General features: G+C 40.9%; 1 protein-coding gene across 1 annotated transcript; it reads left to right on the forward strand.

The window, feature by feature from the left end:
* Positions 1-4,325: 4,325 nt before the first annotated feature.
* On the forward strand, positions 4,326-5,453 carry LOC308281982 (actin, cytoplasmic 3; the record flags this gene model as incomplete). The annotated part of the gene is made up of 1 exon (XM_080722330.1): positions 4,326-5,453. The coding sequence occupies one exon, from the start codon at positions 4,326-4,328 to the stop codon at positions 5,451-5,453; it is 1,128 nt and encodes a 375-aa protein (XP_080578456.1).
* Between the last annotated feature and the right edge of the window lie 16,883 nt (positions 5,454-22,336).

The raw sequence follows: 22,336 nt of genomic DNA on the forward strand, positions 1-22,336 counted from the left end.
TGCAGTAATAAAGTTCTTAAACCGCAATTCGAACCCGTCCATTCACTCACTGCAACTGAAGTACTTCAACTTTATTGGCATATCAAAAGTTTATACCAGATACAACATTTGTGCAAGCTTCCTACAAATGTATAGAGTACTTATTTGACTGTGGCTCTATACTTACTTTTTTTGTAAGCTTGTAAATGGGCTATTTTAAGCAAATGCTTGGCTATTATGACACACCCAGACTACGCCATTGTTTGTGTGGTTAAATAAAGAATAAAAATAAGAATGAAAGTGTAAAAGTGTAAGTGTAAAAATGTATAATAAAGTATACTAAAATGTATAATAAAGTCTATAGTCGACGAGGCACAAGAATGGTACAGACATTCACATGATCACATACAGTGATCTAAATATAAAATATCGAAAACAAATCTCAAAATCTCACAAAGTGTGTGACAGTGTGTTTCGCAGTCTCTGGTGCAACATATCAAATAACGAGATACAACAAGATATGATGCTGTATTGTTACGTCTCATTATCCCATTAAGTATAAGGGATTACAGTTCTTGGGTTTCATAGCAATAACATTACAATAGAAATTACTAACAAAATATACAACAACAACTGCAGCGACGTACTGTATGTAGGTGCCTTTATTACTATGCTGTTTGCACTGATATGATGTTGGATTATACAGTGTGTGTATATATATATATATATATATATATATATATATATATATATATATATATATATATATATATAATCCTACATCATGGCAAGAGTATAAGATCCTGGGCAATTTTTATTAGGGCTGAGCCCAACATTTTCATCTGTATCTGCTGACAGAAACCGAAATCTCTATATACGGGCATAAAGGGGACACATGCAGACACAGAGATCTCCATATATGGGCAAAAGGGACATTGACAGACCATACAACGGGTACTCTGACAATGGGTACAACAGTATGGAGCATACATTCCCAACTTGCATCGTTTCTAACTTGCACTGTTCCTGGTTAGGATGGTGGGCATACTGATGACATTATAGGGATCTCCATATATGGGCATAAATTATGCCCACATATGGAGGACAAGGGCAGACAGATACGCAGATCTCCATATATGGGCATAAATGGGACACAGGCAGACAGATACAGAGATCTCCATATATGGGCATAAAAGGGACAAGGACATACAGATACAGAGATCTCTGTATGGCCATAAAAGGGACAAGGACAGACAGATAAAGAGATCTCCATATATTGGCATAAAGGGACACAGACAGACAGACAGACAGACATACAGACAGACAGACAGACAGACAGACAGACAGATACAGAGAAATGTCAAACCGATCAACATCAAACTGTGTCTTTATTTATTGTGGTATCGCTAAGGCGATCACACTACTGTTATTCCCACAATATATTCTTTCCATCCGTCAAAACCGCCAGGATTATTTGTTTATTTTTGGAGCACAGTTCTTATTTGACACAATATTAAAAAAAAAGAATAGGGAAAAAACCCAGGTAGGATGTGTAAATTACGTCAGACTTCAGTGCTCTATATAGGCTAATTGGTATTGCAGAACGGGGTCGGGCTTGCATTCCCTATTTACATTGTTCCCAACTTGCATCATTCCCAAATAGGCCATACAATACTTGCACCAAATCCCTGTATGTACGTGTCTATAATCCACGTATCTCGAGAACCGTTTGACACATGTGTTGCAGACCACCCGAGGGAGTGCAGTGCCCGGCGTCGAGTCGGTCGGATAGGCGGTTGTCCATGACCAACAGAAAACGCTCTGACCGTGGCCCAAATGAGCACATTGATTGCCATGGCAACCTCAGCCTTAGCTTGGCGAATTCACCACATGCACCTGCCATTTGATTAGTTAGTCAGGCCACCTTTTAGTCAGTTTGCACTCTTAAGACATTCTTCACACATTCTCCACAGATGTTTACCACTGCACAAGGACTTTCCACAACTGTGGATCCCCCCATATGCCCATATATGGGCATTCCCATATATGCCCCCCATATACAGATAAGGGATCTCCATATATGGGCATAAAAGGAACAAGGACATACAGATATAGATATCTCCATAAATGAGCATAATAGGGATACAAGCAGACTGACCGATACAGAGATCTCCATGTATGGGCACAAAAGTCTACTTAAGAGAGGACTGGAGGACTGGCTGGCAGGCTAATGCAGCTATGCCCATATATGGAGTGTGTTGCCTAATACCTCAATGTGCCGTCATGACATCAGAAAACAAATCAGTCAGCTCAATTTATGGAGCTCATATATAAACAAAAGGGGAATGCCCATATATGGGCATATACTGATGACACCAGGGATCTCCATATATGTGCATAAAATGGACAATACACGAAAGAAGACTGACAGATACAGAAATCTCCATATATGGGCATAAAAGGGACAAGGATTGACGACAGAGAAAGATATCTCCATATATGGGCATAAAAGGGACAAGGATTGACGACAGATAAAGATATCTCCATATATGGGCATAAAAAGGAAAAGGACTGACAGATACAGTGCTCTCCATGAATGGCATTTCAGCATGCCCATATATGGGTATATACTGATGACATCAGGGATCTCCATATACAGGCATAAAGGGGTTAAAGGACTGACATATACAGAGATCTCCATATATGGGCATAAAGGGACATTGACTGACAAATACAGAGATCGCTATAGCCGAGTAGTATAGCCTACTAAACTCGCTGGTCGGCAAGATGTAAGTCTAAAGGCCCTTTTCCACTGGCAGCGATAACGATGACGATAACGATTTTAAAAAGTGGGTTTTCAATTGAAGTGGATCGGCAGCATCCACTCAACACCGATACAGACAACGATAGCCGACAACTACATCGTTAGGATCAACAACGATGTGGTTAAGATCACAGTGATATGGAACTGGGTCTCTGACAAACAGCTCGAGGTGCGCTTTGCGCGAGCGGCTGTTAATTGGCGCCTCTTCACATTGATGTCCGATAACTTTATCGGACATCAATGTGAAGGCATAATTATCGCTGTGATATTTTATGGCTATCGTCATCGTTATCGCTGCCGGTGGAAAAGGGCCTTAACGCAGGGTATCATATCTTTGTTGGGTGGTAAGTCACTAGGAGCACAGCAAGCGGTGATGTTCCGAGTGCTGTGGAAACAACGACAGCAGCGCTCCTAAAGCCCAGCCCTTTCTAATGGAGGCAGCTGTGAGCAATACCCTCCCTTCCCAAGAGAGTACCATCCAGGATTCCACACTGGCAAGCTCTCTTTTTCTCAGTATTAGAGTCTCTATCAGTGCTCGAGTTGCAATCAAACTCATCTCACTTCACATTCACATGACAATATATTAAAATGTGTGACTTTAATTAATTAAGAATTTACCGATATTAACACTCTTGGAGTCCTTGGTGCTGAACATGTAGGTTTGGCCATCGGATTCATGACCTCATTTAAAAAAGAAAATCCAAGATGTGGAAGAGCATTTATCATTAAATTGCCTTATTATCTTCTAAAACATTTTGGGTGTGCCCTCTCCTGTTTGCTGCATCAGGCATCTCTTCTTCCGTTTCAGGCAGCCCATTTATGTGAATCTACGAGTTCATATCATGTACAGATGATGCACAGTTCAGTCTGTGCTTGTTAGTGTGGCTGCTCTAACAGGCAACTGTCCCTAACAGGGCAACCAGACTATAGTACTTGTCTGGCTTTCTGCACGCTATTCCTCCCACAGTTTGGGTGGCACTCACTTGGGCCACATTCAAATCGACTGGCTTCATTGGGACTCGTCTGCTTGCATTTCGCCAAGATATACATCATATAGTTTAATTTATATTAATTTATAAGTTAATTAATTTTCTCCATTGACTTGAATGGGAAAATACAAAATGTAACTTTTCCCATATATGGAGATGACTGACATCATAGATGTCTGACGTCATAGACCACATGAGACTGACACAGTATGTCCATATATGGGCATTCCAAGACATGGGCTTAATATTGATGACATCAGGGATCTCCATATATGGGCATAAAAGGGACATTCTAGTTCCTCCTATACCTTTTATGCACTTTCCAAATATGGACATCTTACACTGCCGTGCCCAAATATGGAGATGACTGATGTCATATTGATGACTATGGCCATCTACATCACGGTGACATCACAGCAAAAAAGATATAAAAATAGGAAAAACTGTGATATCATATCATTTACCTGAAGCTTGATACCTGTAAGGTTCTTTGTTAAAGTTCATTTGACAAAGTTCACTCAAGAAGTTCAACCATGGAAGATGAAGTCAGCGCACTTGTTTTTGACAGCGGATCCGGTATGTGCAAAGCCGGATTTGCCTCAGATGACGCTCCTCGTGCCGTCTTCCCCTCCATCGTCGGTCGTCCCAGACATCAGGGAGTAATGGTTGGTATGACCCAGAAGGACAACTACGTTGGTGATGAAGCCATGGGCAAGAGAGGTATCCTAACACTGAAGTACCCCATTGAGCATGGAATTGTCACCAACTGGGATGACATGGAAACTATCTGGCACCACACGTTCTACAATGAGCTGCGAGTTTCCCCTGAGGAGCATCCTGTCCTACTCACAGAAGCCCCCCTGAACCCCAAAGCCAACAGGGAGAAGATGACCCAGATCATGTTTGAGACCTTCAACACCCCTGCAATGTATGTTGCCATCCAGGCCGTGCTGTCCCTTTATGCCTCCGGCCGTACTACTGGTATTGTCACGGACTCTGGTGATGGTGTGACCCACACAGTGCCCATCTACGAAGGCTACGCCCTGCCCCACGCCATCCATCGTTTGGATTTGGCTGGTCGTGACCTCACAGACTACCTCATGAAGATCTTGACAGAGCGTGGTTACTCCTTCACCACCACAGCCGAGAGGGAAATTGTGCGTGACATAAAGGAGAAGCTGTGCTATGTTGCCCTGGACTTTGAGCAGGAGATGGCCACGTCTGCCTCCTCTTCCACCATAGAGAAGAACTATGAGCTGCCTGATGGACAGGTCATCACCATTGGCAATCAGAGATTCCGCTGCCCAGAGGCCCTCTTCCAGCCTTCCTTCCTTGGTTTGGAGTCCTATGGTATCCATGAGACCACCTACAACAGCATCATGAAGTGTGATGTGGACATCCGTAAGGACCTGTATGCCAACACTGTGTTGTCTGGAGGTACCACCATGTACCCATGCATTGCTGACAGGATGCAGAAGGAGATCACTGCTCTGGCCCCACGCACCATGAAGATCAAGGTCATTGCCCCACCAGAACGTAAATTCTCTGTCTGGATCGGAGGTTCCATCCTGGCCTCCCTGTCCACTTTCCAGCAGATGTGGATCAGCAAGGAGGAATATGACGAATCCGGCCCCGCCATCGTCCACCGCAAATGCTTCTAAAACAGACGTTTCCTCTTTTTTTCTTCACCCTGGCCTCCAGATTTGGGCAAGGTTTCAAGCCCGATCCAACCCCCATTGACTGCCTATCAAATTAGTTAAAGAAATATATATAAATAAATAAAAACATAAACGTAAAAAAATAATAGCCAGCATATTATGCCCTCCTTTATGCTGGCAGCTGATGAAAGCATCAGCTGCCAGCATAAAAGAGGGCATAATGTGCTGGCTAATCTCGCAAACCGATGAAAGCATCGGTTTGTAAGATTAGCCACAGCGTAAAAAACATAAAGTGGTTGCCCACTGAGTAAGAGTGCATGCCATGCAAGTGAAAGTGCCTCTGGACAGATTCAAACCAGGGTCTGTGGGAATTATATGGTATATGTGCTCTTACTCCGTTGAGCCACCTCAACCATAAAAAACAAATCTTGCCTCTCAAAATCCAACCCTACGTCCTCGTCGTGGGAGGTGGAAGCAGGTAATGCTGACTAACAGGGCTCTATAAAACTCTAGGCGTATTAAAACCTCAAGATTGAGACCGGGGAACACAAGATTGTTTGTGGTGCCGGTTAACCCGCCATCAACTCAGATGGATAGGCGGTGTACAGAACCGTCGATCCGACCAATACACCCATACAGTATATACTGTATAGCAGAGGTCTTCAACGTTTTCAGGCCAAGGACCCCTTAGTTGAGAGAGATAACCATAGTTTCGTTGTTTGACAGCACAATCATCAGTGTATTTTGGATTCATGTCAATTTGTGTTTTCAGATATTTAACCACTTGAAGTTGAACTGTCAATACTTAATAAAGTTGACCTTTGTTTCACTCTGTAATTAGTTGTCTCTTTTTCCCCTCTACACCAAACCTCTTTGCCAAAAAAAAAGGTTCTCAGAATATGGACACTAGCGTTCAAGTGATTAATAGCCTATATAAAAAATCAAACCTCGGTTCGAAGTGAAGCGGTGAATTTCTATTCTATGTGTTCTAGAGCTATGAAATCTGTGTTCTAGGTCTATACTTTCTATGTGCTTTAGTTCTATATTTTTATGAATTCTGAATGAATGAATGATTTTGTCTGGAGGGCCAAATTGTCATGTGAAGCTTGACCAATCCTCAATTCTGCATGCACGGTACATGTACGGGACAGACAAAGCCACTCATTGAGAATCTATGGGAATCCTCAAAAAAACATGTACAGGACAGACAAAGCCACTCCTTGGAAGCGGCTTTCACCGCTTCAAAAATATACCACACAAAGATTTGGAGGACCCCCTATAGTAACTCTGAGGACCCCTGTGGAGTATGCTGATGTCATCAATAGGATCTCTGAACTCCATATTTGGGCATACCTCACATGGACCCCATGGGAAAGATACAGAAATCTCAGTGTTATGGGCATAAATGAGGACAAGGCAGACAAACAGGTACAACAGGTATTGCATAGCTGCATGGGGTGGGGAAAAAGATTTGTTCCGAATTTTGTTATTGAAATGAATGTTGCACAGGGGGTGGCTGCTGGCCCAGCCAGTTAGTGCAAGGGTCTTCAACAGGGGGTCCGGGACCCCTTGGGGGGTCCTCAGAGTTACTACAGGGGGTCCTCCAAATCATTGAGTGATATAAATATATATATATTTTTTTATATTAACCACTTGAACCCTAGCATCCATATTCTGAGAACCTTAGCCAAAAATAGCAGATCTACAAGCTCACAACGCCTCGCGCTTCGTTGTGAGCTTGTAGATCGGCTATTTTTGGCAAAGAGCTTTGGTGTAGAGGGGGAAAAGAGCAGACTTGCTGTGAGGCGTTGTGAGCTTGTAGATCGGCTATTTTCGGCAAGTACAGAGAAAAAGGTCAACTTTATTAATTATTGACTGTTCAAGTGTTTAAATATCTGAAACCTCACATTGACATGAATCCAAAATACACATATACATGTCAAACAATGAAATATGGAATATATATATATATATATATATATATATATATATATATATACATATAATGGAATATTATGGAATCTATGAAAGGGTCCCTGCTTCATCTCTCTCTCTCAACAAAGGGGTCCTTGGCCTGAAAACGTTGAAGACCCCTGAGTTAGTGCATAGTCACAAGGAGTATGTCTAGCATGTCTGCTTTCTTTCTACGGTATCTACCCTTGGTTTCCTGTCCACTGCTGCCCTATCTGAAATAAAACATACAAATCCCAAATATAAATCTTAAAAGAAATAAATAATACTGCACTGTAGTCTGTAACAATTCAAAGCGTATATACTTTTCTTCAAATATGGAAAATAAATAAACAAAAAAAGAGACGTTTTTTTTTGTATCACTTTCTATAATTTTAAATTATTAAAAAATATATATGTTTTTTCCAGCAGTCAAAAAAGTAATTGCCAAGAATAAATGCTACACGGGGTTCCGACAGACATAGATGAATATTTTGTGGGTCACATTGAAAAAGTTTGTCTACTTCTATCCTAGATGATCCTTCTTCAAGACGCCTCAGCATCCAGGTCATTCTACCATTCTTTGAGAGAACATTGTAAACAAAGCGAGAGACACAAGATCACATAATATACTGTTATATACTGTTGTGATGACCTCTTGCCTTAGAACCAATTACGGACAAATGTCGCCTTGAAGACAATGTCTGATTTGCAGATAGAGAGAGAAAGAGATTACATTTGATTAAGTTGGGCCAATGTATCCTGTTATCTATATAGAGCTCACCTACAGTAAGTATAAAGCACTATCACCTTTCCCTCCAGACAAAGAACACTCAATGTGGGATGGGATGAATGAGAGGTTATGCAAGATTGGTGTGTGAAGACATTTGGTCATCTGAAAAGAATTTCTTATCTGATTTAGTATCCTCTAGTGAAATTAATGAAACAAAAATTAGTTACCATGTAGTCATTTGTGTAGGGGGTTTAGCCTTCAGAAGAACAAAGCTGGGAGAGTTGTTGTTAGATAGTATATGTTAGTACATATACTAAATTAATAGCACCCAGGAGTGGGCGCTATTAATACGTCACCTGGGGGGAGTGGTTGGGGATCAGTATATATTGCACAGTGTATTTGTCTTAAGATACAGTACAGTGCAGTCTGACATACATCATCAACCGCATCAGGACCAAACTGCAGCCTCGTACAGTATGTAGAGCTGCATATGGTTTAGATCAGTGGTTTCTCAAAAGTTGTGCCGAGGCACACTTGTGCACCATGAGACACGTCCAGGTGTGCTATGGATTTGTGGCAACACACATTATTATTGAGCGGTGCATGCATCGCTCCTAGGACAACTATATTTAAAAAGATTATGAGCCACATTCTATTCCTAACCACGTTGAACCTTCCATTCCTATTTTGGGCATTTCATTATTAAATGTATGTAAAAATACAATGTTTTCACAAATTCTAAAACAGCTAAAATAGCGGACCTACAGTATAAGCAACTGGACATGAAACAACAGGAAAAATGTTCATTAGGGGAGGGCTAGAGTACAACTGCAACAACATTGTCACCCACAGTAGAGGAGTTTTTATGGGTGGAGGCCCACCCATGTAGAAAGCTGGCCATGTAGAAAGCTGGCCCAGCAGGCCCACCCATGGATTTTGGCCCAAAAAATGTTTTTTTTTTTATTATTATTTTTTTCCTTTTTTGTGATCATCGTCTTGCTTAATATGAATAAATGAACAGTAGGCTACTTTACAACTGTCGCTCGGATGATGCATCTACACTAGCAGCAGTTGGCTACTGTGTGTTTGGAGGGGGAGTGTTAGTTTATATTTGTAAATGTGTTGTTGGGATGAAGTGCAGCTGGGAACTCAATGCTTTGTATTAGCCTATTAATTATTGTTCATTGCTGCTGCCACCCACACCTGTTTTAACCCCAAAAAAACCTTAATAATTTACAGGAAAAAAGAAGAAAAAAAAATCACGCCCGCACGCGGGCACAACAGTTCTCCCAAACTGGGCCCAGCCTGAAGTTGCCAGGCCCACCCTATTTCTCTGTTCTGGCCTCGCCCCTGGATGTAACAATGGACTTACACGATGTCCTGCACACTGCCATTGAATGGCCTGAAGCAGGACAATGTTGAATGAAAGCACAGACACAGGAGTGTCACTGCTATCCCCTACGTGGGGGGAGTGGATGGATGAGCACATGTCTTGTCTGAGGCTCAGATACACAATAAGTCACCAGCTGCTTCTCTGCTCCTTTTCACCTGACATGTGAAGAGTTTCGCCAGGGGTTTCACACGTGGACTGGAGGTTGAGGAACACGCTATGCCCATGTGCTGCACCCCGCTGAACAGGCATTTTGACCAACCTGTAGGAGTCGACCTCCCCGCCTGGCTACCCACCTGCAACACGGCCAAGCCAGAAGCACGAAGAGGGTTCAAGACCCTAATCTTTGCACCGGTGGCTTTTCCTAGCCAGGCAATTTTTTTGCACTGGCAGATTTGTCTGGTTTCCAGGCAAGGCTTTTCCTCTGTGCCACCAGAGCTTTCTAATTATCTAGTTAAAACTCTTTGTTCCGTTTTGCTTAGTTTTAAGATATTTTTTGGCTTTTTTTATTGATACAGTAAGTTGACAGGACATGGGGAGGGAGAGACAGCGACTGACACGCAGCAAAGGTCGTCAGGATCGGGATTCGCATTTCAGCCTAAGGTGCCCGGACTGCAAGGGCACCGCTGGCCTTGTGAGCATACAAAGATTCCCAAATCACCCTCCTTGATAGACAAAGTCAAGGTCAGACTCTGGGAAACTTTCCAAGCTGAAGCTGATCCACTGAAAAGACTGAATAAATCAACTTAAACCTGTTGGAAAAGACTGAATAAGAAATCCATTCCATTTCATCAGTAGGGCATCAGTAGGGCTCTATTTTCGTCCATGCCTTCTTAACTCTTTTGTAATTTTTTACTATTTTCTTTTAAATATTTTAAATAGCTCACACCATGTCGATGCAGATCGGCTATTTGAAGTATTTTATGTTTTTTTCAAAATAGTAAAAAAAAGGCAAAGAAGTTTTGGATAAAGGGTAAGGCATGGATGAAAAATAGCTCTATGGCCCTGAGAATGGCTGCGGATGCCATGAAATGGAGCAAAAAATGCATTGTCTTGCTAAAACAAATACCGGTATATAGTATCCGGATGTCATAAAACTCAATGTTGTCCAAAGAAATTGTTAACACAAGTCCCTGAATCGCAATGATCCTATTTGTACTTTTTAGTGGAGCTATTTACTTATCCTATGTTGAAGCTACTGTATTAAGAAATCAGGTATTTTTAACCCTATACCCCATTGATCAGGGGTCGTACACTCTCTCTACCACAAATCTCGACCAAAAATAACCGATCTACAAACTTACAAACAATGCATCGCAATGAGAGCTTGTATATTTGCTATTTTCAATGAATGTCCACTTCTTTTTGCCAAATGTTCCGCTTTAGTTACTAGTTACTTTTTCAGATTTAGATTAAAACATACATTAACTACGTAAGCCATCTTTTTTTACTTAAGCCATTTGAAAATAGCCAATCTACAGGCTTACAACACGTCACAATGTGATGTGAGCACTTAGATCGGCTGTTTTTGGAAACGGTTGACAAATTCAGAAAATTTTGTTTTATTTTGTTACTAAGTATTTTTTTATGGCAAATCTTTTGTACTTTTACACAAGTAAAAAAATTAACAGGCTTTTTACTTAGAACAGAGTACTTTCATATAGTGGTATTGGTACTTTTACCTAAGTAAAACATCTTCCACCGACTACCACTGACAAAAAGGGAACATATAGTATGATGAGTAAACCCCAGGGTCCAGTATGGGTATTTGTTCTCTTCTCGGTAAACTCATTAACTCAATGTATAGAAGTTTACAATGACAGGCATCAGTTGCTGTATATGTTCCCTCCAAATACAATAGAAATGGTTTCAGTATTTTCCCCAATGTACAGCACTGGAAAGTTGGTTCTCTCCCAGGAGAATCTGTGCCATTTACTGCTAATACAAGCAAGGAACACGACTCAGCGAGAGGGCAGGCGGTGCTTTGTGGCAGAAATATCTTATTGCTCGCCCCACCCAAAACTAGAGGTTCAGCAGACACTTATGTAACGGGGGTTCGCTCTATGTAACACCCTCTTCTGATGAATAAACTAATGATAAGAGATATAGTGCCCTGGAGGAATATAAGGTAATAACATGTGTTGTAATATTGTAAACTGATATTTCCCATGCAAAGACAAAAGTGCGCTCGCTCGCTCGCTCGCTCGCTCGCTCTCTCTCTCTCTCTCTCTCTCTCTCTCTCTCTCTCTCTCTCTCTCTCTCACACACACACACACACACACACACACACACACACACACACACACACACACACACACACACACACACACACACACACACACACACACACACACACACTTCTTTATGTATGCAGTAGTTTACATAATATATTTTTGGATGGAAATTGTAAGGAAATACACTGCTGTCTGAGAGCACACACCTATGCGTGTCCCATTTTCAATGTTTCTTTCTTCCTGTTTGAGAAATTAATATCTTCAGAGGATTTACCGTAATCTTGTGTTAAGCTGTAATAATAATAAAAAAGAATAACCATCAATATCGGTATCAGCAAATATAGCTGACATTACTTGATGGCAGCAGCCGATATGTATCTGTTGTTGATAAGCATACATTTTTATTACTATATATACCCTAAAGGGTCTTCAACAGGGGGTCCGGGACCCCTAGGGGGTCCTCAGAATTTCTCAGAGTTACTACACTGGGTTCTCCCAATCTTTGTGTGCTAGAAACCTTTTTCTCCTCTTTTTATTACAGTAACTACTTGAACCCTAGCGTCCATATTCTGAGAACTTTAACCAAACATATTAGATCTACAAGTTCACAACGCGAGCTTGTAGATTGGCTATTTAGCTATTTTCGGCAAAGTGGTTTGGTGAAGAGGGTAGCAAAAAGCAGACTAAGTACAGAGTGAAATGTCAAGTTTATTAAATATTGACTGTTCAAGTGGTTAAATATCTGGAAACACACATTGACATGAATCCAAAATACACTGACGATTGTGCTGTCAAACAATTAAACTAAGTGGAATCTATGAAAAGGTTGTGGGGGTCCCTGCTTCATCTCTTTCTCAACTAAGGGGTCCTTAGCCTAAAAACTTTGAAGACCCCCTGCACTATGTACTTTGTTGAACCTGATATCCCAGGGGTCTACAATTGGTCTCATCCCTTTTTACCTCTACACCAAATCTATTTGCCATGGTGCATTGTTGCGATGCCCTGTGAGCTTAACTTTCCAAATTTTCACATGCCCAGAATAGGGAACGCTAGGGTTAAATGTGGTTACATGCATTACATGCATGGTGAGAGACATTAAAGTTGCACTATGTAACATTCTAGCCTGGAATTGAACCCATTTTCCAGCGCACAGGCTGAAATGTTTTACCATTGACTAATAGAGCCCACTGGCTTGCTATGAGGATAAATTGAATCTTGACCATCAAGTCAAACTTTGTCAGATTGGTGAGACATGAGGAGGGATATAAAAAACAACCACCCCAATTGTATAAGTTATATTGAGTTAAAAAAGGACCCCAATTGAAACAAGGTCAAAAGCTTTTTTGAGCTATCCTTTTAGTTGACCTTGTAACAGTGAACTAACTATTGTTGCGACCGTCAGGTCGCAAGTTACTATGAAAAGCTCCACTGTCTGTCAGTCACGTCACGTCACGCTACGCCACGTCACGTCACGTCACGTCACGTCACGTCACGTCACGTCATGCCACGCCACTTCACACTTTTCCCCTACTCATATATCTCCGCCACCGTTGACCCTATCCATGCTAAACTTTGCACACACATTCCTTTGCTGCCAAAACACAACCTCCACCCCTCATTTCTCACATGGCCCTCTTCTAGCGCCACCATGAGGCCGATTCTTGCAAATACATTTTTGGACACTGCTCCTACAGATTTTGCCCTAAAATCACACAAAGCGGTACACAGTATGTCTAGAGTCCTGTCATCAACATGCATCTGTCCCATTTAGTGCCACCATCGGGCCGATTTTTTCAAACACATTTTTGGACACTGCTGACCTGACGGTCGCTTATCTCCCCATTAGGGAGTCTTACTGGTCATGAAACTGTACCTTTTCCTATGCAAACTTCTAATAAAGTCTTCAATCAATCAATCAATCAATCAATCAATCAATCAATCAATCAGTCACTCAATCAATCAATCACTCAATCGCTGAATTCAGCTGTGTGTAATTTCTGAATAATGACCAAAATAACAGACCTCTAATCAAAAGCTCAGAGCACCTGTTTGCGCTCAGTGCCACTGCTTGAATTTTATGATGTATGCAAAATGAAAGCCATGTAAACAAACACACAATTTGTCATTTACAACTAAAAGTTGTGTTTTTGAAAACATTTGAAGCAACACTTCCTTGTTTTCTAAAGCGACGTATTGTGCTGGGCGGATGGCCAGTGCAACTTTTATGTAAATTTTATTTATTTATTTATTTACTTACTTATTAAGTAGCCGTGTAATAAGTGGGTTGTTATAATAAAAATCACACCTGTGTGAACTGAGCGGTGGTGTCCATTCATTTCAAGGCTGTGTGTGTTTGTGTGTGTGCATGCGTGCGTACATAATAATAATAATAATAATAATAATACATTTTATTTATAACGCGCTTTACATTCTTGCGAATCTCAAAGTGCTACAAAGCAGAAAACTAAAAACAGGCAGAGAAGAAAAACAGCATAAAAATAAAAATAAAAACAGCAAATAGGCAACCAGTCCACAAAGGACATCAACATATAGGACCCAACTTATAATAAAAGGTTGGATAAAACTAAGCTAAAACAGGGCATAGACTAAGTTAAAAATGCTTTGTTAAAAAGGTGTGTCTTTAGTCCATTTTTAAAAGCATCAGTGGACTGTGGAGCTCTCAGGTGCTCAGGGAGGGCGTTCCACAGGCTTGGGGCTGTGAAGCTGAAGGCCCGGTCACCCATGGTGTGGAGGTTGGTGTCGGGGGTAAGGAGAAGGTTTGTGTTTGAGGAGCGGAGGCTTCGAGTGTCTGGTTTTCGGTATAGCAGTTCTTTGAGGTAGGGGGGGGCATTGCCGTAAATGCACTGATGTGTGAGTAGGGAGATCTTGTATTGAATCCTGAAGGAAATGGGGAGCCAGTGGAGTGAACGGAGGATGGGTGTGATGTGGTCATATTTACGCACCCTCATCAGGATCCTAGCAGCGCTGTTTTGGATCTACTGTAGCCTTTGGAGGCTCTTGCTAGGGATCCCGATGAGGAGTGCGTTACAGTAGTCCAGCCTGGAGGAGATGAAGGCGTGGACGAGTCTCTCTGCATCTGGGAGGGTGAGTGTGGAGCGGAGTTTGGAAATGTTCCTGAGGTGGAAAAATGAGGTCTTACAGAGGTGTTTGATGTGTGCCTCAAGGGTCAGTTGTGGGTCCATTTTCACACCCAGGTTGGTGACTATGGATGACAGGGGAAGATTTTGGCCGGAGAAGGAGATGCTGGTTATGGGGCATGATTTGATCTGGTGGGGGGTGCCAATTACGATGGCTTCGGTTTTTGAGCTGTTGAGTTGCAGGAAATTGAGACTCATCCACGCCTTGATCTCCTCCGGGCAGGTGGTCGGAGTGGATGAAGGAGATAGTGCGGGCTGGACTGCATGGGTGGTGATGGAGGTGGCTGGTTTGCGGGGGGGTGGGCTGATTTTGAGATATAAAGTACATGTACATGCATGCATGCATGTACTGTACATTTCAAGGCTGCTCAACAGCAATTCTCTGGTCACCCAGTGGTATTGCAGACCAGGCTCCAGGCTATACACGCATAGACGCATACACACACGGTCACGTATAGACGGTGTGACCACCGCTCAATAACCCCCGACAGGATGATTAAACACCTAGAAGACCAAGTTGAGGTGTTTCATCATCCTGAAGGGGGTTGCTTATGCTTAACGTACTTTACCACACAGATTTGACTAAACCAAAAAGTTACATAGTGTCGCTTTAACTGAATATCAATCAGAAAATAAACACATACCAAATAAATTAGGTATCAGTTGATTACTGTAACGCAAAGTGATGGATGATAGACAAATAACTGTAGACATAAAAGTCAGGGAAATGAGATTAAACAAGTATTTTTTTTATTCTATTCTATTCTATTCATTTTGCATTCATCAATTAGCAAACGAAATGACAAGAAAGGGAACTTGTGTGCCTCAGTTTAGTTTGTGTTCACGACATGGGGTGGAACAGGTATGCACATTTATTTCCTTAAAGGGGAAGACCACCCATTTTCAATATTGAACTATGTCATTAATATACCTTAGAGTTGTATTGTAAAGTACAATGTGTGATGTCATCAAGTTGTACTTTACAATACAAACCCCAAAATCAATCCTCCAATTCTAGGCAACACAGAAGAGGGGGAACTTTTTTTTCCTATTTCCACACAACTCCTCTAAGGTATATTAATGACATAGTTCAATATTGAAAATGGGTGGTCTTCCCCTTTAAGTACTTCCGAATCCGGAGTTGAATGATATAGAATAGTGAACACTACTTTGGGTATTCAAAAACCTTTTCATGTCAGAAATTGACTTAAGCAAATTCTCTGCGGCCCTGCACGATATTTTATGACATTTTCATGGCAACCGTCTTGTGAATGTAATTTACACTACTGTATGTGTACACTTAAAGGGCCACTTCACCTCTGGTACAACCCGATCTTATTTTATTGTTGTTTGGGACACGATCAACACAATCCGTTTTGCATCATATGATGCAAAACGCATCACTGATGAGGCAAAATGCATCACTAGTCATGCTGAAATACTAAAATATCTAAAAACACAGATTGAACACAAAAAATAACTCAGGATTGTGTTGATCGTGTCCCAAACAACAATAAAACTAGAAGAAGTGCTCTTCCGAGCACAGGTCTCCACCAGCCACGCGTCCTTGTGGTGCTATAAAAGGCCAATGTAAAAAGGCTGGCATGTGTTCTTCACCAATCTTAGATCTTTCATGGCGCCACCATGAGGCTGATTTGAACATTTTGTAGTGTAATTTCTTCCTTGGCCTTTAGCGATTGTGCGTGCACAATTTCATTAAAATTGCACAATTGTTGAATTGTTTGATTTGAGGCATTTTGTTCGAAACGGATCGATCCTGCAAAGTTTGGAGGCCAATCTTAGCCAATCAGGATTGAATATTTAATATGGGACAGATCCGTCTTGATCATATGACTGTAGAGATACTGTGTACTGATTTGTGTTAATTTTGGGTAAAATCTGAAGGAGTAATATCCAAAAATGTGTCTTACATAAGTATAAAAGGCTGATGTGAAAAATACAATGAAAGGGTTTTTCCTTGGCCTATAGGGAGTGCGCTTACAAAGTTTGAAACTGATCGGTGGAGTTATAGGTAAAACCACTAATAGTTATAGTGCCACCATGAGGCTGATTTCAAAAATTTGAAGTGGCATTTCTTCCTCGGCCTAGTGGGAACGTCTGTGCGCAATTTCATGTTAATTGCACTCTGCATTTGTGATTTGAGGCATTTTGTCCAAAATGGACCAATCTTACAAACTTTGAAAGCCAATATCAGCCAATCAGGATGGAATATGGACAATCAGACAGATCCGTGTCGATCACATGACTGTAGAGACACTGTCTACCAATTTGCGTGATTTTTGGACAAAATCTGTAGGAGTAGTGTACAGAAATGTGTTTTGCAAACATCGGCCTCATGGTGGCGTTAGAACAGAGCCGTTTGAAAAATGTGGGGCAGAGGTTCTGAATTGGCATCCAGGGAGTGCGCTTACAAAGTTTGAAACTGATCGGTGGAGTTATAGGTAAAACCACGAATCGGCCTGTTATAGCGCCACCATGAGGCTGATTTCAAAAATTTGAAGTGGCATTTCTTCCTCAGCCTAGTGGGAACGTGTGTGCGCGATTTCATGTTAATTGCACTCTGCATTTGTGATTTGAGGCATTTTGTCCAAAATGGACCAATCTTACAAACTTTGAAAGCCAATATCAGCCAATCAGGATGGAATATGGACAATCAAACAGATCCGTGTCGATCACATGACTGTAGAGACACGGTCTACCGATTTGCGTGATTTTTGGTCAAAATCTGTAGGAGTAGTGTACAGAAATGTGTTTTGCAAACATCTGCCTCAAGGTGGGGCTAGAACAGGGCCATTTGAAAAATGTGGGGCAGAGGTTCTGAATTGGCATCCAGGGAATGTGTGTGCTCATTTTGGCAGCGACCGGGCCAACGGTGCCGGAGATTAGCTGTACACAAACTCGGTGGACGGACGCACGGACGGGCGGACGTCGGACGCACAGACGGACGGACGGACGCACGGACGGACAGGGGCGAAAACATACTCTCCCCCTGCCTTCGGCTGGTGGAGACAATAAGATAGGGTTGTCCCAGAGGTGAAGTGGCCCTTTAATATTCATTATTGTGTTTTATCTATTGCATATTATTTTACTAGTACTGTACTATTACAGAGTGGACATTTAATCGTTTTGTTCTTGTTTGTTTGCATTAATTGGATATTACACACTCAGTTCCTATTGCATGCCTGGGGGTCTCTCCTTTTTCTTAGGATAATTTAGTTTAAGCAGCATGCTATGCAAAATCAGGGAACGTTAAGCAAAATACAATAGCAATACATTGACATAGAAGCTTGAATCAACAGACGTAAATCACAAGTATTTGAGCCTAAGCCAGACTCTGATCAAAGGTGGAGGCTGAGTTGGAGGAGGCAGCTAAGCGGCAGCGGATCTTCAGATCTAAGACTAGCAGAGCTATTGACCAAATTCACGTGGCGGCCATGTTTGAAATTTGCATTGAAACCGGTTGGCAACTGGGGTGGCAACTTAGTGGGGTGGCATTTCATTAACTTAAAGGACCAGGTCACCTCTGGGACAACCAGATCGTATTTTATTGTTGTGTGGGACACGATCAACACAATCCTGAGTTATTTTTTGTGTTCAATCTGTGTTTTTAGATAATTTAGTATTTCAGCCGATTTCAGTATGCTACAACTGGTCATATGATGCAAAATGCATCATATAACCAGTTGTAGCATGCTGAAATACTAACATATCTAAAAGCACAGATTGAAGACAAAAAGATATTCAGGATTGTGTTGATCGTGTCCCACAATAAAATAAGATCTGGTTGTCCCAGAGGTGACCTGGTTCTTTAAGCAATCTCAATCTTTATCTTATGTTGATTCATGAAGTAAATTAAAGTGGTTAAAATGTGTCTCTATCCCTTAAATGCAGTCCAAAAAAAGAAAGATACTGCTGGGTTTGTCACCAGTTCTGAACTTAATAATTAAAAGTACTGTATCCTATAGGCTATATTTATTGTATATTAATAACCCCACTTGTTTCTTGCTGTTTTATTTCTGTTTCAAATTTCAAACACTCAAATTGACTTACTTACTTACTTGTACAGGATTGGAAAGACTTTTTTAATGTATTACTAGAGACTTTTTAATGTATTACTATGTCAATTAATAGATGGATATTCACATTTTCATTGTTCCTATGGTAGCTTTAGAATGTATTATAAAACATGTTCATACTGAGCAGGATTCTCTTCCTGTACTGCCTGTAACCGTCAATGATATACAGTTAAAAGGAACACTGCATTGGTCTTGTTATTGCTTGATGTTTGATTGTTTGATGAGGAGACCTGGTTTTAGAAAACAAATTACCTCATATTTGATGTGATGTTGATTTTAGCATTGTAATTTTATGATACTGTCTTACAATAGAGACTTACAGGTCACTGTTATTGCACCACATCATTCATAACATAGCATTCCATTTCATTTCATTAAGTCTAATTATGATTTGGTGAAAAGCTGTTGTGTTGCCTCTTGAAAGAACTGAACAAATACAAAACATTTTCAACTGCCCAAAAAGTAGTTTGACTCGTCACATTTTCAGCTAAAAATATGTTCTTTTTGTTGAGTGACACGTCACACGACACCTTTTATCCAACATAATTTAGACTTAATGAAATGAGTGGAATGCTGCGTCATAGGGTGTTCAATAACTGTGACCTGTAAGTGTCTATGGCAAGACCGTATCATAGCCGCATAAAAATACAATGCAAAAATCAAGGCGTTCACATCACTTGTCCTATTCACCGTGATTCAAAATTGCCCCATTGTTTAAGCAGGGCAGCTTAGGTTTCCTGGCTGGTTTTGTGGGACATATCCACTTTCATGTTGACTTCCTTCTTTCTAACGCACAGTCAGGAACTAAGAGGTGATAGCCCTTTATTCTCATGTGATAAAAGATCCCTTTCAGCCTAGCATGTAGCCTACATACAGTGCACAGAGGGATTATATTTTTCTAATGAGAAATTATTTCAACTTCGTTTAAGAAATTCAAACGTATGTCAAGTATTCTCCAGTTTATATGCAGTTGGAGAAGAACTAAACTTAGCGATATTTCGAGGCATGACATGGACGGTGAGTGTATCTTGTTTAGATGGAGTCCCAATTCCCAAGTCTGCATTCTTGCCTTGGGTTTCAGTGGCACCTGTCTACTTTACTGAATCAGCCCCTCCCTTCCCTTTATCTCTTTGGTTCAGGTCATTCTCTGTGTTCCCATGTTATGGAGATAGGAATAAAGTAATGAAGAGGGGGAAAAGGGGCATGAATTTATAGCCATACATTGTCATTAGTATTTAACTAAAAGGGGAGAGGAGAGAGAAAGAGAGAGGCGGAAGGAGGATATAATACAGTATCTCACTATATATTATATAGTGGGATACTGTAGGTCTCATAAGGCCGTTATAGGTGTTTATGCAATACTTTGTATTCTGGGTTAGGTCAAAAGCCTTTATTCGCAGGGGCTGGGCTGGGATTTTAGGTCAGGAGGCAGGACTCCTTACGTAAAATGTGGCCCTTAAACAAGTATGTGAGAGAATCTATGATACTGATGAGATAGGATCAAAGTTGGTCAGACTGCTGTCATCATCTGTCATGTAAACTCATGTCTTGAACCAATTACACTTCAAGGGTATCACCTTCTGTTGTTTTCCTTTGGTTGTTCAAGACATCACTTTTCTGGTGTCTATTTGTTGAGAGAATTAATTATACATTGTATTGCAATGTTGTCTTGATGAACCTTTTCACTATCTGACTCTAAGCAAGACATAACATTCCATGCCTGTGGGCATGGGTGTGAATTGGTACCACTGAACTACATGGAGAAATGGGTTGTGTTTCTTGTACGAGTTGGAGTGAGATCGGGTGGAGTGGAGAGTGATCCTTGACCTACTGTACGCAAGGTATAATTTATATGGGTCTTCAACAGGGGGTCCGGGACCCCTAGGGGTCTTCGTGGTGACACATTGTGAGCTTGTAGATCTACTATTTTCATCAAAGAGGTTTGGTGTAGAGGGGAAAAAAGAGCAGACCAAGTACAGAGCCACGGGTCAAGTTTACTAAGTGGTTAAATGAATAGCCTACAACATATTAATAGAAAAGACAAACAAAAAACTTGAATTTGCACAACTCTGATGACCGTGCTGTCAGACAAATCTACATATCTATGTATCTAGCAGATCTATGAAAAGATTTATTCTGCAACACAATTTCATACACAATGTAATGTGGGTCCCTGCTTCATCTCCCTCTTAGCTTAGGGGTCATTGGCCTGCTCTAGCCATTAAGGCATACATAATACTGGCTTTTAACAACTGACTTTCAACAAAAATTATGTTTTCACCTGAACAGCAATTTTAGTTGAAAATGAAAAAGAATTGTCACTTGAATTAAAGTTGTGCACGATTACATAAATTATCGAAGATAGCTTCAATCGTGGACGTGGTATATAGCACAACAAATTGGTACAACACAAAATAAACATTCTGATATAAATATCTGCTCCATTTAAAGGAGTAGTTCACCCCCCAAATTAGTTTTTTTCTATCTATTATTCACCTCATGGATACTTGAGTTGAATTCAATAATATTTTTTTGTTTTTTGTCGCATTCCTAAGCCAATAATTTGAGGAGACTCTTTGTAGATCAATTGATTCCGGATGGAGACCCAAATGCAGTCTCCATCCGGAATCAATGGGGGTACATTTATTAAAATCAAATTATTGACTTAGGAATGCAACAAGAACAAAGAAATACTGAACTCAAATCTCCATGAGGTGAGAAATCAATAGAAAACAAGTCATTTTGTGGGGTGACCACTGGTGGCAAATTATCAACCACAGCAATACCAAATTTAGCAACTTCATTAATGTAAACAAAATTCTAGCATCTCTGAAGTCTGAAGTGGACAACAATATTTTGCCAAAATAAAATAAAATGACAAGGATTGCACTACAGCTTTATATTTAGACCAAAAACTGTGGGAATAAGCCAAATAATATGAAATTATACATATAAGAATTCTAATGATTGTAGAATAACTACAATAATTACCCTAGCTCTAACAGCATGAAAGAAACATAATGTGCTCAATATAAAGCACAAAGGCCATGCCAAATATCAGATTATACTAATTACGATGTTGTCACTTGAGACAACAATGTATACAATACACACACTGTCCTCGGTGTACTGTGGTGGTTAAAGTTAATTATTGTTGAATCTAATTGTAAGTGATCATAACTCTGACATAGTGAGTCAAAAGGGGCAAAAGGGAGACTTAGTAGGGAGGGGGAGAGAGAGAGAGAGAGAGAGAGAGAGAGCGAGAGAGATAGAGTCTTCTCATCATTGCCACCTCTCTCTGCCTGGGGCTATTGGGGGGAGAGT

This window comes from Nannobrachium achirus, assembly GCF_963921795.1.
Source record: "Nannobrachium achirus genome assembly, chromosome: 1".
Lineage (NCBI taxonomy): Eukaryota > Metazoa > Chordata > Actinopteri > Myctophiformes > Myctophidae > Nannobrachium > Nannobrachium achirus.